Source organism: Colossoma macropomum, unplaced genomic scaffold (genome assembly GCF_904425465.1).
Source record: "Colossoma macropomum unplaced genomic scaffold, Colossoma_macropomum, whole genome shotgun sequence".
Taxonomy (NCBI): domain Eukaryota; kingdom Metazoa; phylum Chordata; class Actinopteri; order Characiformes; family Serrasalmidae; genus Colossoma; species Colossoma macropomum.
Genome location: NW_023494788.1, coordinates 36,566,873 through 36,587,424, shown reverse-complemented (window position 1 = coordinate 36,587,424; position 20,552 = coordinate 36,566,873). Strand labels below are relative to the sequence as shown.

Here is a 20,552-nt window from a genome sequence, read left to right as displayed (position 1 = left end):
TTTATGTATTCTTTCCCCAATATTTTGAATTGAGCATTATGCTTTAATGATGATCTCAGTAGAGAATATGTATACTTGTCTTCCGATTTTAGAAAATGAACAAAGTATGGAATTTGACTGGGGTGCCCAAACTTTTGCATACTGTACTACAGTTTTTACTTTTGAGTCTGTTGTACAGTTTTTCATTAATTTGAATGAATAACTGGCTCTAAATGTAGGTATTGTGATATAAACTGAGTCATGTTATGAACACTTCTTATAATGCATTGTTGCATGATGCAATTCATAACGTATAATAAAAAGGCTTTAACGAGTAATGTATTTTCATAAATGTTTATAACAATGTATCTGATGTCTTAGGAATAATTTATAAAGTGTGATGAATGTGATCATAGATTCTTATTGACATAGCACTCATAGAAAGTAGCACAATACCAAAACAATAGTACAGTAAATAATAAAGGTAATAAGTTAAAATACTATTTTATTTCATAATCTTTGGATATTTTTGTATTTCTGGTGTATTTTATGTATTTATCTGTTTATGTTTAACAATATTAAGTTCTTGTAATACTACAGAGTGATCAATCGTTTTTTTTAGGAGTGACCGTTTCTGTCTTCAGTCTTGGTTGTGTATCACAGATACGTGTGAAAATCACACTAACACACTCACAGGTGCTGCTCACTCACATTCTCCACAACCTGGAGAAGATTCTCAGGAATGAAGATCTGGAATCCTGAAAGAATGTGAAAACAGCCACAGAAGATTTTTCTTTATATTAAATTTGCTACGAACATTTGATGAGATCAACCATGACATTATACTGGGCTAGATGATCAGGATGAGCCAGTTATTTTTATTTTCAATTGAAAGGCATAGAGAAAAAAAATCTCTCTTTCTCTCTCTTTCTCTCTCTCTCTCTCTCTCTCTCTCTCTCCTCTCTCTCTCTCTCTCTCCATTGCGTGTGGAAAACAGAGTGACACTTGAGTGTGAGCTGTAGTCCAGTTCATGATTTATGACACATCTGAGAGAGAGAGAGAGAGAGAGAGAGTAAGAAAGAAATAAAAAAAGCTCGACAAGTTACAGACAGGAAGTGAGGAAGGGGTGCAGCACTGGAGCAAGAAGGAGAAGGAGAGAGAAAGAAAGAATAAAAGATGAAGAGGAAGAAAGGCAAAAAAGAGACAGTTTAGAAGAGAGACAGGTTAGAGACAGAGGGAGAAAGAAAGAAGAACAGAAAAAGAAGAGAGAGAGGAAGGGGATAGGAGGATAAAGAGAGAGAGAGATAGTAAGACAGAGGGAGAGAGTGAGAGAGCAAGAGAGAGAGAGAGAAAGAGAGGGGTGGGGGTGTTTAAGTGTTAAATATAGACTGTAATAGGTGGCGGATGGAAAAGTGTCAGGACGGAGTCTGATGATGGTCACATGACCATCGGGGGAAACCTTTTCAGAGTTAGCCTGTTAGCCGATTAGCATCTTCAGAATGTATTAATTGCCTTCAACAACTCAACATTAAGGTCCTTTAAGTCGGTACAAAGTCGTTTATTTTATTAAACGTCTTATGTCACCTTGTGATTACTGGCATAAGCTGTTCACAAATGCTATTGCTTTTTAAATATGTTATTCCGTGCTTGTCATGAAGTCTCTGTGTAGGTGGCCTTTTTTGGTACATTTTATTGTTTTTGCTCTTATTTGTTCATATATATATATGTAAACATATTTAACATACATACAGTGGTGCTTGATTTTCTATATTTCTCCATAAATTTGACCTAAAACTTCTTCCCGATAGTAGTTAAAGAGAACCAAATTAAATGAGACACAAATATTTGACTTAGTCATTTATTTATTAAATAATTTTATTTATTAAACAAATTAATTTATTTATTTATTAAAAAATAGGACTTGTGGGAAGTTTTAGGTCAAATTAATGCAGGAATATAAAAAATCCTAATGAGTTCACAAACTTCCAATATATTTACAAATATTTTGTCATTTTTGCTGGTCTGATATGTTTCTGTGTTTTACCTTTTCACATCATTGTTACCTTTTTCAATCCTCTGTTCTAATGCTCGTCTGCAGATGAGGGTTGCCCTCAATGTACTCCAAGTTTAAATAAGGGCAGACTCATTGATTGATTGATTGATTGATGGATTGATTGATTGAATGATTGATATAGTGTTACCAAATTGTTTAACATTAAAAAATGACCAATGAACCCTTAACACTCCCCCCCCCCACACACACACACACACACGACTTCCATGACCTACTCAGCTTGGAGAAATCCTCTTTCTAATCCACACTCTCCTCCACTCACCCCCCCAATCCAGCACAATCCAGCCTGATCCACCTGTCCAGCCAAACCTGGAGACGTGCTGGTCACCTGGACGTGAGAAACGAAGCTCCGGGAATGCCCAGCGTCCGCTTTTCCTCATTTTCACAGCGGGCCGGTGGCTGTGTGAGTGTCGGTGGATGAGTGTGTGTGCGGTGGGTGGGCTCTGATGTGTGTGTGTGAGTGTGTGTGGTGTTCAGTGAAGGATGCGGCGTCTCCTGGTGGTTCAGGTGCTGCTGTGCTGTTGGCATTTGGTCCAGCCGTTTTGCCCGTCACAGTGTACCTGTGTGTTTCATTCCCGCAGCGATGGAACAGGAACCAGGTAAACCACCTTCACCTCTCCGGCAGCATATCATCTCTGTCATATTAATATGTCAGCTTGTGACGAATGAACAAACAAAAATGATCCAAAATGATAAAATGGACTAAAATGTAATACTAAATATTTTATAAATTAACCTCCATTCAAAGTTGACAATGTTTTTCCTTCTCCTGTAAAGTTACCACTTTGGAGATCCACAGTTTTGTAATGAGCATTATATTGATCAAAAATTGCCCAAATTGCTACAATGTTAGGAAATAAGCACTAATATCAACTTCTATACCCTAAATTTCATATTTAGTCAGAAAATATGTAAATATAGCTTTTTAAACATGACACACACAAACAGATTCTCTTTCCAGGCAGAATAAAAAGATATAGGGACTCAATATGAGTCTATTTCTTTCTTTCAAAAGTCTCTTGGTAACACTATACAACTGCAAGTAATCTAGTATTAACTCTGAATATTTCACAAGTCTTATAACAAAGTGTTTCCTGAGAATTTCCATGAGAATTACACCCAACAGAGCTTTTCAAATAACATCAAATAACAAGTTAGACATTGTAAGTGAAGCCTACTATCTGAAAGTGAAATAGCCCTGATTTCACATCAAAACTATTGGCAAATTAATCATAATAACCTGATGAGCACTTCTTTTGTGACAGAAATGACTTAAAAGCAGCATGATAAGGGTAAATATTCTTAAATTAAATCTACAAAAAAACTACAGTTTATTGTCTTGATTTCACTTTAGCCTAATCCTTATATCTAACATCTAACATTATGTAAGACTATTATGAAAATACTATTCAACTTATTTCTAGATGTTTGTTACCTGTTTCAATAATTCTATGGGCAGAACATTTTGTTTCAAGAAATCATGCTTCAAGACATCTGCCAATAAAATAAGAATCATATGTGGATAAAACAACTTCTAGGCATCTAGAAATAAGTTTAATAATATTAGAATATACTTACAGCAACCGCAATGGATACTATAACAACACCTTAGCAACCACCTGGGATACAATACCAATGGCCTAGCATTACCTTAGCAACCACCTGAGATAGCATTGATCCAGCCAAGCAACACCTTAGCAACCCCCTTTGATAAAATAGCAATGGCCTAGCAATACCTTAGCAACCTCCTTGATAGCATAGCAATGGTCTAGCAACACCTTAGTAACCACCTGGAATGGCATAGCATCAGACCAGCCAAGCAACACCTTAGCAACCACCTGGAATGGCGTGGCAACTGCCTTTTATATTCTCCTTGTACTCTGTAATGGACATACTGTTACTGTGGACATTTTTTATTATCTGACCTCATTCAAGTGTGGCACAAATTGAGGGGGTGAAATATTTACACTTACACAGTGTGAACATGGGTTGTGGATAACAGTAAACAATATACTTCTGAAACCAACCCTTAAAAGCTGTACAGCTAAATGCTGCATCAAATAATTACATTCTGTTTTAACAGCTGATTTGTTGCAGCTGCCTGTGAGGTTGGCTTCTAAATAATAGAAAAATCCATAGATAAGCTCATTTCTCCATTGCAGTGATAATCTATCAGCATAATTTAAATATAGACAAAATTTACGCCCACAATTCAGATCCAAATTGAGCGTAACCTTACAGAAACATTCATTTTTGTGGCCTACAAACAAACAAGCACCGGTGTGTTCTGATTAGCCGTGTACATTTTCTACTTAGCATATTAATGACGTTGATAATCACTTTGTTCCTCTTAAGCAACATAAACAGATTAGCGCACACACATTCCTAATATTTTCCTGAGTGATTCAGCACGCTGCGACATGAATCACTGATGCGGTCTTTATCTGACAACACTGCATACGAACCTCATCAGTGTTATGTTTTGTGGACGTCTGAAGAAATTTGAACTTGTATGGAAAGAACAACTACAAACAGTGCAACCATGCATGTTTAGTTTGAATCAGATTCACTTTTTGTTTAGCTCAATCAGTTGTCACTTTAGGAGTGAGGAAAGAGTTAAAAACAGCTCAGTGTAATAAACTGTTATCAACACAGGGAGTGAAGGAGACTTTTCCCATAGAATTAGCAACAGCAAGAAAAGTCTGGGAAAAGTAAACTTTTCAAAGTAAAGATGGCAAAAAGGATTCTTTGCACAAAGATATAGAAGAACCACTTTTGGTTTCCCAACCGTTTTTATAATTGGGGAACCTTTTTAAAGTTTGAAGAAACTACAAATAATGTTTGTTTCTTTTTCCTGTTGATTTCCTCTTATTAAATTTGTCTTGCATTATGTCTCAAAAACTCATAATTCATTTATACATGGCTATTCTGCATTCAAATTAAACATGCTGATGTTGTTGTTACTGCACCTTTAAGACTGAAATATGATGTAAATGAGCTCTGTTCTGATTGGCTGCCCTGTATTGTGCCGCATTCAAAAAACAGCCCAGGCTGAAACAGTCCTTATAACTTCAGCATGAGTGGGCGGAACTAAACTGCTGAAGGCTAAAAAAGGCGGATATATGTAAATGCATTAGTTATAGTGACATCCTAAAAACAGTGGCTGTTTTGCAGCTTAGTGTCCATACTTAGACGTTTTGAAACTTTAACATCGGGATCTTTTCCACTGCAGAGCCAAATGGTTCTCAGGGCCGTACTGTGCGGTTCCACGCTGATGCGGACTCGTGAGACTGTTTCTTTTCCCATCTGCTGTGCTGCTAAAGCATAAAATGCTGAAGAAAAACTACACAAAGGAGTGGCTGACTGCTAACAGCATAGCTACACACACAACACCCACTACAAGACATTGTGCCTGTCACTCTAATGGTTTCTAAGGGTCTTTTTTCAGTTGGGCAGTTACTGAAACTGAGCCTGTACTACAGTGGGCTACACCTGTAGCCAGCTAACAACACTAGCATTAACATAGCCCTGCAGGGTACAGTCAAGTCAAAGAAACTTATATGGCGCTTTTTACAACAGACATTGTCACAAAGCAGAAAAAACCTATCCTCCTGTTTCCCCATTTGAGTCTCAGTTCCTCTTAAGGTTTCTTGAGAATAACGTTTCCAATTAATATAAAATATTAAAATAGAGAAAAGGGGAAAAACAGCCTTTCAGTGGAGAGAAGTAGATTAAGAATGATTAAAAATGATAACTGATGACTGTTAGAGTCCTATCAGACTAACAATAAGCAACAGATCTGTGAAAATCAGCACTGTTACCAGTGAAAACCAGTAACTACTGTAGAGCAGCTCGAAGTTTCATAGAACAAGCCAATTTTTATATTTCTGTCACTTCAACACCAGACATTCGAATTTGTGATCTCAGATATGAGTCTTTATCCTTTAAACAGGGTTTCTTTAAGCACTGGTTCCCTGTAACCGAGCTTAAAACACAACAGAACAGGTTTGATTTCAGCTTTCTGTCACTCTCACAGCAATCAGTCCACTTTGCTCTTGTTGTTATATGTTTATCGTCTATACTTGTGATAGCAGAGCATCAGTTAGTCTGAATGAACCCATACTGAAGTATTTGGAAGCTAAGCCATCTAGGAGAGAGCAGCTGGCTAGCATTAGCTTAGCTAGGAAGCTACAGCTCCAAGTCCCACAGAACGGGTTTAATTTTGGCGTTCTAACGCCAGCCATTCAGCATCACTTCCTCAGATTTGAGTCATTAACATCTAAACTTGCATGAGTAAAGTTTTTGTTACCTAAGCTAATGCTAACCAGCCACTTTCTCCTGGTTAGCAGTGCCATTTTTCATTTAGAAATTGGTGTTAGATTGAAGCTTTGACATTTATTGCATGGTGGATTTTTTAATCCCCCCGATCAAATTTTTAAATGTGCATAGCCTCTTGGTGGACCGCCTAGTAAATGCTGAGCAAAACACCAATATGTCGTTACTTCATCCCACTTAACGGTTCTGTGGCCATGAACGCAGTTAGCTAACTGTTTTAAGCGTTCTGTTGAACCGTGTCCGTGTAGAAATGCCCCTGGAAGGGTTACCCCCCATGCTCTTCTGTAATGTTCTCCACACTTCCCCAGGACCGTCCTGTGTAATGACCCAGACATGTCGGACATCCCAGTCAATGTGCCGGTGGACACCGTGAAGCTGCGGGTGGAGAAAACAGCGGTTCGTCGGATTCCCACCGAAGCCTTCTACTACCTCACTGAACTCCAGTTCCTGTGGATCACCTACAACTCCATCACCTCCGTGGACCCGGGGAGCTTCTACAACCTGAAAGTCCTGCACGAGCTCCGGCTAGACGGCAACCAAATCTCCACCTTCCCTTGGGAGGCCCTGAGAGAGATGCCCAGCCTCAGGACGCTTGACCTGCACAACAACCGTCTCACCAGCGTCCCCGTGGACGCCGCGCCTTACCTGGTCAACATCACCTACCTGGACATCTCCAGCAACAAGCTCACCACCCTGCCCTCTGACCTGGTGGATATCTGGCCTCCTTTTTCTGGCATGCCGCCCACTTTAAATGGTTCCCAGAAGATCGTATTGGGTGAGTGATGGCTGAAATAATAATAATAATAATAATAATAATAATAATAATAATGCATTACACACACACAGACACACACACATTTTCTAAGCCACTTATCCTTCTGGGTCGCAGAGAGAGCTGGAGCCTATCCCAGCGGTCTAGTAATGCATTACTTTTTTCTTAATTTTATTTTTTTCCTGTAAAGTTTGCAAAAACAAATACGAAAATAGATCAAGTTAAAAATAAAATTAGAATATACGAGAAAAAATAACTGACCGATAGAAAATATTGAAAAATAAAAGACAAAAAATTTATTCAGCATTATGTGAATAATGAAAATAGAAGAAAATACAAATAATTACACAATTACAATTTTTACATTACACATTTTTCAAAGAGCTAAGCATTTCAAGCAGGGGTGGACAATATGATAATATTTATGGCTATCATAATAAATTATGTCACAGTATACATTTCTGAGCAGTTATGGATCATCACTACTCAAAGAACCCTGAAATCCATTTTTTCATTAAAAAGAGAGAATAAATAGTCTAATTGGAGTTTGTGTGGTGCAGCATGAACATCTGAACAAAATGTGAACAAAATACTTAATTTTCATAGTTTCAATATTTAGTATCTAAGTATGGCACTTATGTTTTTTTTGTTCCAACTTAACATCCAAAACAGTATCCAAAATTAAATATTGTGATACATATTGAGCATCATAACAATGTTTTGAAGTATCATGATTTATATTTTTGCCATATTGTCTACCCATATACAGTCAGACACTGTGCAGGTGTATTTTTGTTTACTAAGGCACAGACATAAATGTACCTTCAATGATGCAGCAATGGTCGTAAAACCAAACTGTGTATGTTGGATATGTTTTTCATAGGTTACTAGTTGAAAGGTATGCTTTTGTAGTTTTTGATAACCTAGTGGTTTAAAACAGAAAAAATTGGTAAATATGGTTGAATTGAATTAATAAATGGAGACAACCTTCTACACCTTTCAATAACAAAACAAAGCAATTTAAAAACAGAACTGCAATGAAATATGGTACAATTGTGTTCCTAACTAAAGATACTAAAGGTGTACCCCTGAGAGTGCCCTCTCATGTTTTTAGGTAGAGCGATTAAAATATGTAGAATAAGGTTGAATAATAAAAATGATTTTTGCAAAAATTGGAGGGAGGCACATTTGAAAAGTTTATGGACTTCTATTATGAATCAGTACATTTCAGAAGTGGTTTAAATGTGCTGGCTTAAATGTCACATCACTTTAATTGAAATGAAGTCTATCTTTTTTACAAGGCACCCTGCAGTTTAGCGCTGTACTGATGTAGTATGTGTGTTCTGATGCACACTATTAATGCTCCTGTTTTTATCTGTTTCCAGCAGGTACACTCTCAGAAAAAAGGTAGTAAACTGTCCCTGGGGCAGTACCCCTCTTGTCACTGAGGTGGTACCCTCAAGGGTACATCTCAGTACCTTTAGTCAGGGAACAAAATTGTACCATAATCCATTGAAATTATATTTTCTATATGTAGTTGTATTGACTCCACACACCCCGTCTCGTCTCCAGACTTTTTATTTTATTGATCTATTTTAAAACATGAGGTTATGAAAAGGTATGAACATGTACAACCCTATTTCCAAAAAAGTTGAGACACTGTGAAAAATTCAAATTCATATTCAAATCATGTAAACTATATTTTTAAAGGAAAATATTGCAGAGACAACAAATCAAATGTTGAAACTGAGAAATGTTATGGTTTTTTTAAATATATATGCCCATTTTAAATGCCAACAACATGTTCCAAAAAAGTTGGGATGGGGGCATGTTTACCACTGTGTTTCATTACCTCTTCTTTTAACATCACTCTGTAAGCATTTGGGAACTGAGGAGACGGACTGCTGTCGGTTTGAAAGGGAAATGTTTTCCCACTCTTGTTTGATATAGGATTCAGTTGCTAATCAGTTCAGGGTCTCCTTTGTCATATTTTTCATTTCATAATGCGCCAAATGTTCTCAGTGGGTGACAGATCTGGACTACAGGAAGGCCAGTTTAGCACCCAGACTCTTTTAATATGAAGAATTTCATTGATTTGTTGGACCACAGGACACTTTTCCACTTTGCCTCAGTCCATTTTAAAGGAGCTCGGGCCCAGAGAAGATGGCAGAGTTTCTGGATCCTGTTTATGTATGGTTTGTTCTTTGCATTTAAGAGTTTTAACTTGCATTTGTGGATGCAGTGATGAACTGTTTTCACAGACAGTGGTTTTCAGAAGTGTTTCTGAGCCCATGCAGTGATTTCCATTACAGAATCATGTCTGTTTTTAATGCAGTACAGCCTGAGGGTCCATAGATCACGGCCAGCAAATACTGTTTTTTGGCCTTGTCCTTTGCATACAGAGATTTCTCCAGATTCTCTAAATCTTTAAAGGTTATTATGTACCGTAGATGATAAAAAGCAAAGGTTCTTTGCTATTTTGTGTTGACAAATGTTATTCTTGATTTGTTGCTCTATTTGATCGTGCAGTCTTTCACAGAGTGGGGAATCCCTCCCCATCTTTATTTCTGAAAGACTCTGGGATGATGGTCTTTTTATACACAATCATGTTACTGACCTGTTGCCAATCAACCACCTGGTGTTTTTTTAGCATTACACAACTTTACCAGCCTTTTGTTGCTCCTGTCCCAACTTTTTTGGAATGTATTGTTGGCATCAAATTCAAAATGGACATATATTTTTCAAAAAATTTCTCAGTTTTTAAGATTTGTATGTATTTTCAATGACATATAGGGTTTAAATGATCTGCACATCATTGCATTCTGTTTTCATTTACATTTTGCACAGCATCCCAACTTTTTTTTGGAAATGGGGTTGTACTTTTTACCTGGGAAAAAAAATTATTTAAGGTACACAATTGGCCTTAAAATCACTGCTGTACCTTTGCGGGTACATTTACATTGTTTGTACCTTGATAAATGAAAAAAAGCACCTGCACAGAACCTTTATTTCTAACAGGGTAACAAGAGAGACAAATGGCTGATTTGAAAGACATTAATGTAATCTGGATGTATTTCAGTTGTTAGTTAGGGTTACATTTGTCTTGTGGTGTAAATGTGGTCTTATCTTTGAGTAACTGTGAACTTTGCAGGTGTGTGGTGTTGCTGCCTCGTGAGCTACTGTGTCTCAGCTTTTCCTCTTCCCCGAGGATTTAATCTCATTAGTCTTCCCCGTGCTGCTTTTATTTAAACTTCCATATCCAGTCTCACGTGGCATTGAGGCATTTTATCATTATTAGGGCTCCGGCTTCTGGTGCATGAAAGAAAAAGAGTTGTGTGGTCAGCAAATACTATACATATCATTGCTGTCCTTAAAAAATGCTCCAAATTTGCCTGGAATAAAACCTCTTTAAATGAACTCACATTAAAGGAAAGAAAATTTACCATCTCCTTCAATGTTCCCACTTTGGTGATACACTGAAAGCAATGATATATTGAAAGGTTAGTTGAAATATTGGAAATGTGACCCCTCCACTGACTGTGGGTTACTGCATACTCTGCTATGGCAGTGCTAGTGTTAATGTGCTAGGGTCTGGATAAGTTCCTCTTATCTGTGGCCTAGATATCACACTCAGAGCAGGCGTGTGAGAAGGTCAGCTGATGTTAATAGGATGTTTCAGGGCACGTTAACGCTCAAATGGAAATAAGGCCTGTCGTGTCGTGCGCCACGGCCTGGGAACAAAAAACAGGATTATGGCTTGGCAAAAAAGGAGGAACAAGATGTAGAGTAAATATGCAAATGCTTCTTTAATGAATAGAACAGTCTGTAATGGCAAGCTGCAATATATATAGATGTATGCAAATGTTTGGGTGCCCCTGATTAGGTATGTTCTCTGTAGACTTAATTTCACTTAGAAATGCAACAAAACCTGAAAAAGACAATACATTGAAGTTGAATGATACATATATTTGAGAGTAAATTCAGCACATTAACTTTTCCCAGAGTGGCTATCCAACTCCATACAATGTACTCAGTCGAAAGTGAATGCTAGTTGAGATATCCAATGAACAGCAATATTTTTGTGATCATCTAGTTTTGACTGTTGAAAAATAACTGCTATCTAATGATGAATTATCCTCAGGTTGTCCCCAGCATTACGTAAATGTGGCAAAAGTTTAGCAAGTGCTACAATTCAAGGGCTAATGTAGTAGATGACACTGCTAAACTGCTGTTAGCAAAACAATCATAAAGCTAACAACATTGAGAGAGCCGTTATTAGCTATGTGCCTTATCTGTAGTGCCTTTCCCCAGGGATGGGTCTACCCAGTGGAAACCCTAAAGATAACCCAGGCTTCTCTGTCAGCACAGTTCAGATCACTTAAGTACAGGTTAATCTGCTAATGGAGTTTCCTACTGTGAGAATTTGTCAGCTTTGAGTTTCTCTGAAGCTCTCAGGCTAGGACAATGATAGACGTCTTCTTTAGCGCTTTTAAACGCTACAACCCAGTTCAGGAAGCTGTGAGTAATTTGTATAGGGGCAAAACAAGCCAGGTGCGTTTGAACATTCAGAAAAGCACCAGAACCAACCGGAAAATCTTGGGTTTTTACATGTATTAGAAAACATAATAAATCAAAGCGTCCATTCTTAAATATTCTTTTAATCATCCATTGTGATCAACTATGCTGTTTGAGTCTTAGAGACTAATTTGGTGAAATACAGAGTTTGGCTTCCTAAGATATTCAAATGTTCATGTTTTCTCAGATTCTGCTTTACAAAAATCCCTCATGTACCCCCAAATAACTAGCCTGTTTCCACCTGAATCCCAGCATTTATTGAAGTTGAATTGAAACTCACCCACAGCCTCACTGAACCACAGTCTCACCAGTGTTTTAGTTGCTGTCTTCACCCAGCTGTTCACATTCATCAGTGATTCATGCCCAACTCTCTGTTGACAGTCAACTGACCTGCCATCCTACTATAGACAAAGTTATGAGTGAACACTGCTGGAAATGTGCAGCACCTGATGTTTCACTGACAGGACTTCCTGTTATATTATGTTGTTAATGCTATGGAATAGCCAAATTTACAGCCTCTTGCAGATCTGTCTGAAGGGGGTAAAAGGGTGTCTCAGATTGTTGAATCCATGCAAGTTAGCCAGTGAGATTCAATCAGCTGTAATGCTGGGTTGGCGAATTAGACAATCAGATAAAACATAAACTGTAGAGTTTTTCAAAAGGAGTTTTAAAGTTCCAGTTCCACAGTTCCAGAAATCTTTAAATGGTACATAATATTTTGTGTTTGATGTTTGCAGGTCTCCAGGACAACCTGTGGTACTGTGACTGCCGGATCTCCAAACTTATCGAGATGTCCAAGATGACAAACATTCCAGTGGTTTTGATGGACCCATATCTGTCCTGCAGTGGCCCAGAGAGCCTGTCTGGGGTTCTCTTCCAGAGAGCTGAGCTGGATCAGTGTGTCAAACCTTCAGTCATGACCTCAGCCACAAAAATCACCTCTCCTCTTGGCAGCAACGTGCTCCTGCGCTGTGACGCCACAGGATATCCCACTCCTACCCTGCTGTGGAGCAAGGCGAATGGGTCAGCTGTCAATAACACAGGTAGGGGAAATCCAAAGTAAAATCTCTGTCTGACCTTTAATCGTTCACATTCTCATACAAGTGACCCATATGTGCACATTTTATCCCACTGTTTAATCACCGCCCACACCAGATGGTGACTATTGATGTGCACATGTGCAGCGAAGCGTGATACTTTAAAGTGGCTTTGCAGGATCTTGATGAATACACCTGCACATTTTCACATATATTTTATGAAGAACTTATGAAAAAGCATTCCCCCTCTTGATGGGTCCTAGAAACCTTCATTTGCAAGCCAGTGCGTGTCAGTTTTATCATCAAGTATCAAGGAAGTACAGGTTTAAATTCTGTGATCATGTAATTCTTCTGACCTTTTTGATTGTATTTTCTTGTAGTTGTCCAAGAATCTCCTGGCGAAGGTGTCCGGTGGTCCATCCTCAGTCTGCATGGGATCGAGGTGAAAGATGCCGGAGTGTACCGCTGCAAAGCCAAGAATGTTGCAGGAAATGCGGAAGCCTTCATCACTCTCTCTGTGGCTGGGATGGACACAACAACAGTGTCCCCATCATCAAGCATGACCAAGAAACCTGATGACAGTCCAGGATTAATTACCCAGTCTCCGCCTCCAGTTACTGGCACTGTAGTTCCAACATTTACATCTTTTAGCCCTACTACGTCCAAGCCCCCCATGACCACAATGCCACCTGTGCCTAGGATGAACCTAGGCCCAGGTGGAGGCATTCAGAGGTCCCCACCTGCTGGAGATACGCCTGCTAAGATGCAGCAGGGAAAGGATACCAAGGGTGTGGGTACCAGCGATAAATCTAGGAAAAAAGGAAGTTCCTACATCAAGGATATCGAAGTGGTTGAAGAGACTGGAGATACAGCAGTTGTGCTATGGACAACTGAGGGTTTGCCTAGCGATACACCCTTATCCATGGTGTACTTCCCATACGACACAGAAGATAACAAGGAAACGCTAGAGACTGAGGTTGGGTTGGGCAAACTTCTTTTAGAGAATCTGCTGCCCAACCAGGTCTACACAGTCTGCTTGGTTGCCAAAGGTTTGATGTCTGGAAAGGACCAATGTGTGAATTTTAGCACTCTGGACACCTCTGGGGATGATAGCCAAAACAAGTGGCTAATGATTGCTAGCGGGATTGCTTGCGCTCTTGCACTCCCACTTATTATCCTTCTTCTCTATAAGATTGTGTCACTCTACTGCAAGGGGAGAACCAGCAGAAATGCTGGAACAGACGAAGACCTCTCTAAAGAGACTTATGTAAAGTTTGAGACTCTCACAATGAAACAGAGGACACTGAATGGACAGGCGAATGACCTCTGGGCTCGGAGGCAGACGCAGGAATCAGAAAGGATGCTTCTTTGCTCCCGTTCAAGTATAGACTCCCAAATGACTTACAAAAGTGATAGTTCACGATCAGAGTACTTGTGCTAGCTCCCCGTTCGTTAGCCTAGGAACCAAATCCTAGGAACTAGGAATTATAATATTCTTCAACTGGGACTATGTTGCCTGTGCTAACCCCACCATTTGCAATGAGAACACTGCAAATGCTGTACATAATCATTTCTTATGTTACCGAACTAAAGATGAGCCCATTGTGTAGATGAAAGTGCTCATGATATCACAAAACACACTTCATCTTGCCACCAACATGCAGGCACACTATGGGTGTTTTTCCACTGCACTAAGTACCAGAACCTTTGGCACCAGAAAATTGGAACTGTGCTTTTTCCATTGGCCATGAGCAGGTTTTTGGTCGCTGCTCAAAATTGACAGACAAAAGGTACTCTGTCCATGTTCTCTGTCTTTGGTAACTCTTTCAGCTGAATCTAACAACAATTTAGCAAATTCTGTACACTAACAGGTGAAGATAAAGTCTTCAAGCACTACTGCATCAGCACTACTAATGAGTGCACCAGAATGGTAAAAAGAAAGATTAATTTGCAAAGAGTTTGCTAAGGTGAAATAAGCTAGTTAGGAAGCTAACACATTAGAATTTATGCTAGCATCCACAGAACGAGCATCTTGTCAAATGAAAATGCAAACCTTAATTGATTCGACACATAGTTGTATGTATTGCAGACATTTGTGTGCATTAATTCATGTCAGCAGGTAGTCTTAAGCTAAGACAACTAGTAAGCAAGGTAGCTAATTAGCCAAATTAAATGGCTTAGAATGGCATAAAATTACCAAAATGACAGTTACTGTGACAGTTCCAGCTGTCTCTTAAGCAGGTAGGAAATGAACTAGAATTGTACATTCTTTTGGTTCCCTTTTGGATCAGTTCTTTGTTTTTAAATGTGCAGTGGAAAAACACCCTAAATGGCCATTCAAGATACATTTTTCAAGTTTGCAATCAATTGCAGTCTGTGTCTGGGTAAGAGAGAAGTGTTGTAGCTTATTGTTTACAGTGTGATGACATATGCATGAGGTATGGAACACAGAATGTGAAATACATTTAAGCTACTCTTAAGAGTTTGTTTATGTGTTAGCAAGGGAGGCTCTGAAAACACAGACAACACAGTCAGTTTATTGCCTTATAATACTATGATAATTCCTCTTCTTTTTATTTTTTCTTATTTTTAAAATGGAGTGTTTTCTTTTATTCACTGTACCCAAACATACAGTGTGTGTTTGTACTTAAGATGATCATTTTTTATGATATGTAATATTCATAAACAATGTAAATATGGTATATTGTCTCCTTATGCAATGATCATTAGCACCTGACAATTAAGAATTACTGAATTCGTTTTGTGAAACAAATTATTTGAAATGGTTTTGTTCAGACGTGCTAACAGGGGTAATAGAAAGCAGTTGGCCTAACAGTTGCTGGAATTCCTCTGTGATATCTTCTTGGATGAGATAAAAGATTGCCTCTTTTCGAGAAGATCTGACAGATTTTAAATGCAGAATTTATTGTAGCGGTGTTGCAAAGTCCTGCCAAACACACACCCACACACTTTCTTCCTGAACCAGTGTATGTATTAAACCTTTGCCATGTCTTCTGTGATAAATCTGCCATCTTTTACAACCAGATAAACTTTAAATGGTAATTAAAATGACTGTAAGTGTTTTATTTGTCAGATTAAGCCTGAGCTGATTCCACTAATGAGTCTGAGTAGCACATTATTGGGTTTGAATTAAAACAATGACTGTGAGGTTAGAGTGCAGAATGTTGAGCTTTAATATGACATCTACATAGAGTGTGTTATACAAGCCTAGCTTTTTTTATACACAGTTTATGCACATACATTTGCATCTGGAATTTCAGCCTGAGGAACAAAGAAGTGCCAATGCCTGTAATGTTTTATGGTATAGATTTAAATGCTATCAAATCTGCACTTGTACCTTTATAGTTAGTGTTTAATTTCAATTCCAGTGTGCTGGAGTACAGAAGCAACAAAAAAACAAAACAAAAACAAAAACAAATATTTACTTCTGTCCAATTACTCATGGAAAGAACTGACAATGACATATCCCTCACGTAATCGAGTAAAATGATGATATTATATCACAAGGACTGATTTTAGCTGTAAACAGTCCTCAAGGCTCCAAGACGGTCCACATTTTTGCTCCACACCAACTCGCAAAAAAGAAAAAAAAAAAAACTGCTTGAGGACCATAGGCTTACAGTCCTAGAGCCATGGAGGGTCCCCAAAAATGCATTTTTCAAGATTTATTTAGTATTATTTAATAAAAAGAGATTTTTATATCTTTTCACTTATTGAATTCCGCTATTGAATTCAATATTTCTGCATAATTCAGTGGTTGACATGTAAACAGAGTCATTTAGCGTGGTTTGATTTCTAAACAGTGGTGGTGATAGGAGGAGTCACCATGACTACAACACAAATATAACCATTTTATTTACTATCCAAAACCACCAGTGAACCTACACACATCTTCTGAGTTTTATATGGAATGTTGATTATGGTAAAATAGTTGAAAATGTAAAACAGAAAGTTTTATTTGGGGACTATTTTGCCTCACATTGTCCTGCATGTATCCCTCCACCATGAATGGATTTAAAAAGCTCAAAATCATCTCAAAACTATCGTAAAACAATGTCTCAGACATCAGGCAGTGTGTTCATAATCATTTCATGTAATACCTTTCTGTGAGGGAGTTTTTAAAGGTGGACGTCTGGTTCCTATCACCACCACTGTGAACAATTCTGACTTGGTAAGTTTCTCTAGAACAGAGCATTTCACACCAAACCACTCTGAGAGAATTTACACCTTAAGATCTCATTCAGTTATTCAGAATTTTTGAAAACTTGGTATAATCCCTCTTTATGTATTAAGCCTTGTTCTATTCTTGCATACAAAAGAATATTATTAGGATAGAGGACCCCTAGATGTTGAGAAATAGTCATGTATATTACTATTATATATATTATTGATATATATCTGGAAGAAAAGATGTGTGTGTGTGTGTGTGTGTGTGTGTATGTGTGTGTGTATGTGTGTGTGTGCGTGTGTGTGTGTGTGTGTTTACATGACTCAAAGGGGTCTACAGCATAAAGTTGAAGTTTTACACTTTCTTGCGTATAATTTTTTGGGAACAGAGAGTGTTTTAAGGCCATTCCCATGAAAGCACACACACATTTGTGTCCAGCTGTATGTGTCCACACAGTGCCAGTCCTTCCAGCTGTCATGTTATCGTGTGAACTTGGTTTAACCAAAGCTACTGAAGAAGCTTATAGTCCACAGGCGCTTCATGTGGAAGCCATCACAGTAATCATGCATTCACAACCAGCCTGTCGAGGAAAAATGAGGCCACTGTAATTTTAAAAAGGTGTTAAAACAAAATACAGCACATCATGCTAGAAAACTGTTCAAGATAGTTTGCCATTGTTTTTAGTGCTATTTAAATGTAATACAAGTGCATATAATTATCACATAATCACAAAATTAATAACACAGATAGTTACTAAATGACATTTACATTTGATTTACATTCTGTATTGACAAAGTTGAATCTGCACATCTGACGGAAACACGGAAAAATCCTAAAAAGCATCCTTTGAAAATGTACATTATGTTTTTTTCTTCGATCAAGCTTGTACACAAAGTAATAACTTTTCTTAATAAAATATATCATCTTCTACCCACAAACGTAAATGTGGTATGGATTGAAAGATTAGAAACTGCACTTTTCTCACAATTCCTTCACGTTTTAATGAGTTATTTAAAGCTTGTTTTAAGCAGTTTAAGCACTGACTTTGTCCCTTTTTTATAAAATCTATTCAATATCATGCGTGCAGTGGCAGAATAAATTTAGGCTTATTTTTATTTAGCATAATCATTATGCTTGTGGTATTTAAACCAGGCAAGTACTGTAGCAATGCTCTTATTTTTAATTTAATTTAATTAAGTTTTGGATGGAAAAAAAAGGTTAAAAAGAATGTTTTCCAGTTGACATTGTTTCTCTGTGGTGTCTTGGTAGATACAGCCAAGCTGCTCTCCCATTGGTTAGGACTTCAGGAGCTAGACTGAAGGCCTAACATGTTAGATTAACTTCCAACATAATTAGGAAGTGGCAGACAAATCAATAAATTATGCTTTGATTTACAATAAGTGGAACCAATTTCAAGAGAAAATACATCACTGTAGTCCTCCTGGAAGTTCTAGATAGGTCGCTGACTGTGATTATGAGTTGTAACCTAAGCAGCTTTGGGTTAGTTGCTATGAATGGAAAACAGCGGCGACAGCTCTTTGCCTGTACTCTTTACTGAAAGTGTCACTGTAAAACTAATACATACAAGCTCAGATATATGATAATGCCTACAACAAGTTTCAGATGCCTGCATTTAATCTAGAACGGGCAAAAAATGTTCATATGAACAGCATTAGCTTACATACCTTTAGTATATCTTGTAGAGATGCTAGCAGACGTTAGCATTTATGGCCCAAATCAAATGTCGAGCTCGAACTGTCATGGTTCACCACTGGACCAAAACCAGATTTAAGCTAGAATTCACTACCACCATGACGCAGCAGACAATCTGACCAATGATATGACCAATGGAAGAAAAATGTCACATGACTGAAACACAGGAATACCACTCGGCATGTTACGAATGCATGTGAGTAAGGCTGTTGTGATGCGCTTCCTGTCCAATTTAAGTGGGCCAACAGGGAAGCTGTTGTTTTGTTTTTGTGCCAGCGTTCTTTCCCAGAGAACAGGCAGCACAGCAAATAACAATACGACAGTCATCCACAGAATGAGAGGGCTATTTGACAGGGTCAACAACAGGCCAACTATGGCGTCCACTGCTTCATGGCTCACTGCATTATCTACGTCAGACGCCAGACAAATACTGAAACACTGACCAACAAAAGTTTGGGGACACCTAACCTTGTACACACATGTAAATATTTATGCAAATATTGGTGACAGTGGTACCTTGTGAATTATGCTAAGCCCCGCCCATTTTATCCCCTTGTTGTGATGTCAGCACTCATTAGCACTCAAATTTTTCAAGTGTTTAAACCACCTTTGGACCAAAAGATTTTCAATCTTTTTAATGACAGATACTTTGATGAACATGCTAATAATAAATCAACAATGATGATAAATTTACAATGGATAATATGTATAGTGTAATTATATTAATAATTAATTAATAATTATAATAATTAATTAATAATTATAATATGCAATGGTTGTTAGGATTACCAAGTAGCTGTTTGTGTTTGCAGAAGAGACAGGTCCAGTCAAATGACCCCTCCTACTGAATACAATACTAATACCATTCAATGTAATAATATGCCCAATATTTATTGTATATATTCATCCCATAAGTGTTATACATAAAGTAAGGAGCACCCTTTATTTATATCATTTCCAGCCAAAATGGCCATTAAAAACGTAAGTTAATCATTTTTCAGAAATGATTTCTGAAAAGAAATTAAATATAAGGGTGTCCACTTGCATTAGCAAGTCAAAGTGAAAAAAAACAGGAATTTCTAAAACTGAAGTTTAAAAAACTGTTTAAAAGCTACAGAGAAGATGAGACTCCTAACAACCATCTGGGAGACCTGGTAGACACCAAAATTGTCCTCATCAGATAAACAGCACTTAAAGCTTTCATCTTTGAGAGAGAGAAGAAAATCAAGCTGCTCCAGATCGGAAACAAACCACACTTGGATGGTAAGAATCAGAAAAAGGTTAAACCAACTTCTTAGACTGAACTTTGGAGGTGTGTCTGCAGATTTCTTTGAGAAACTGAAAGTGAGTCTCCTGAAAAGAATGGAAGCTGTAATAAAGGTAAGAAGTGACAAACTAAACACTGAAACATCTGGGATTATATTTAGTTGTTGAGGTTATTGAGTCATTTTCTGTTAAATACATTTCTGCTCTTTTCTGTGGTGCTGAAAAATAAATAACGTACTTTGTATGGAAATTAAATCAAGAATGGTCTCTAATTTTTGCATGATACTGTTGGTAAGTATTTACATGTGATTCTATGGAATTTATATGGCTAATTCTAAACTTAAACCAAAATGAATGTTTTTGCTCTTTCAATTTAAAAAAATTAAATAGAGCTTTTATAAAAAGCATTTTACAAGGTATGGAACATTTTGTTACTCCTGTCTTTTTGTCCCGAACCTGTAGAAAATAAAGCACACTGCAGAGAGTGGGCTTTGGGTGGCTTTTCTCCACGTTCTGCCGCAATAGCAGCCGTGTGTTAGTCTCACTGATGGCATTTAGAGAGTTCTGAGTTCAGGCTGAGACTTTAACAGTGGGAGGGAAAAACAGAGCAAG

General features: G+C 37.8%; 1 protein-coding gene across 1 annotated transcript; it reads left to right on the top strand.

Annotated features, from left to right (window-relative positions):
• The first annotated feature begins 2,536 nt into the window (after window positions 1–2,536).
• Window positions 2,537–14,213, top strand: lrit3a (info leucine-rich repeat, immunoglobulin-like and transmembrane domains 3a). The gene is made up of 4 exons (XM_036567909.1): window positions 2,537–2,652; window positions 6,697–7,163; window positions 12,473–12,778; window positions 13,153–14,213. Exons 1-4 carry the CDS (start codon window positions 2,537–2,539, stop codon window positions 14,211–14,213), a joined length of 1,950 nt encoding a protein of 649 aa, XP_036423802.1.
• Window positions 14,214–20,552: the final 6,339 nt, after the last annotated feature.

Coding starts and splice junctions, on each gene's coding strand:
- lrit3a (XM_036567909.1), top strand. CDS start 2,537: ATGCGGCGTCTCCTGGTGGTTCAGGTGCTGCTGTGCTGTTGGCATTTG. Junction 2,653..6,696: donor AGCGATGGAACAGGAACCAG/GTAAACCACCTT, acceptor ACACTTCCCCAG/GACCGTCCTGTGTAATGACC. Junction 12,779..13,152: donor GTCAGCTGTCAATAACACAG/GTAGGGGAAATC, acceptor ATTTTCTTGTAG/TTGTCCAAGAATCTCCTGGC.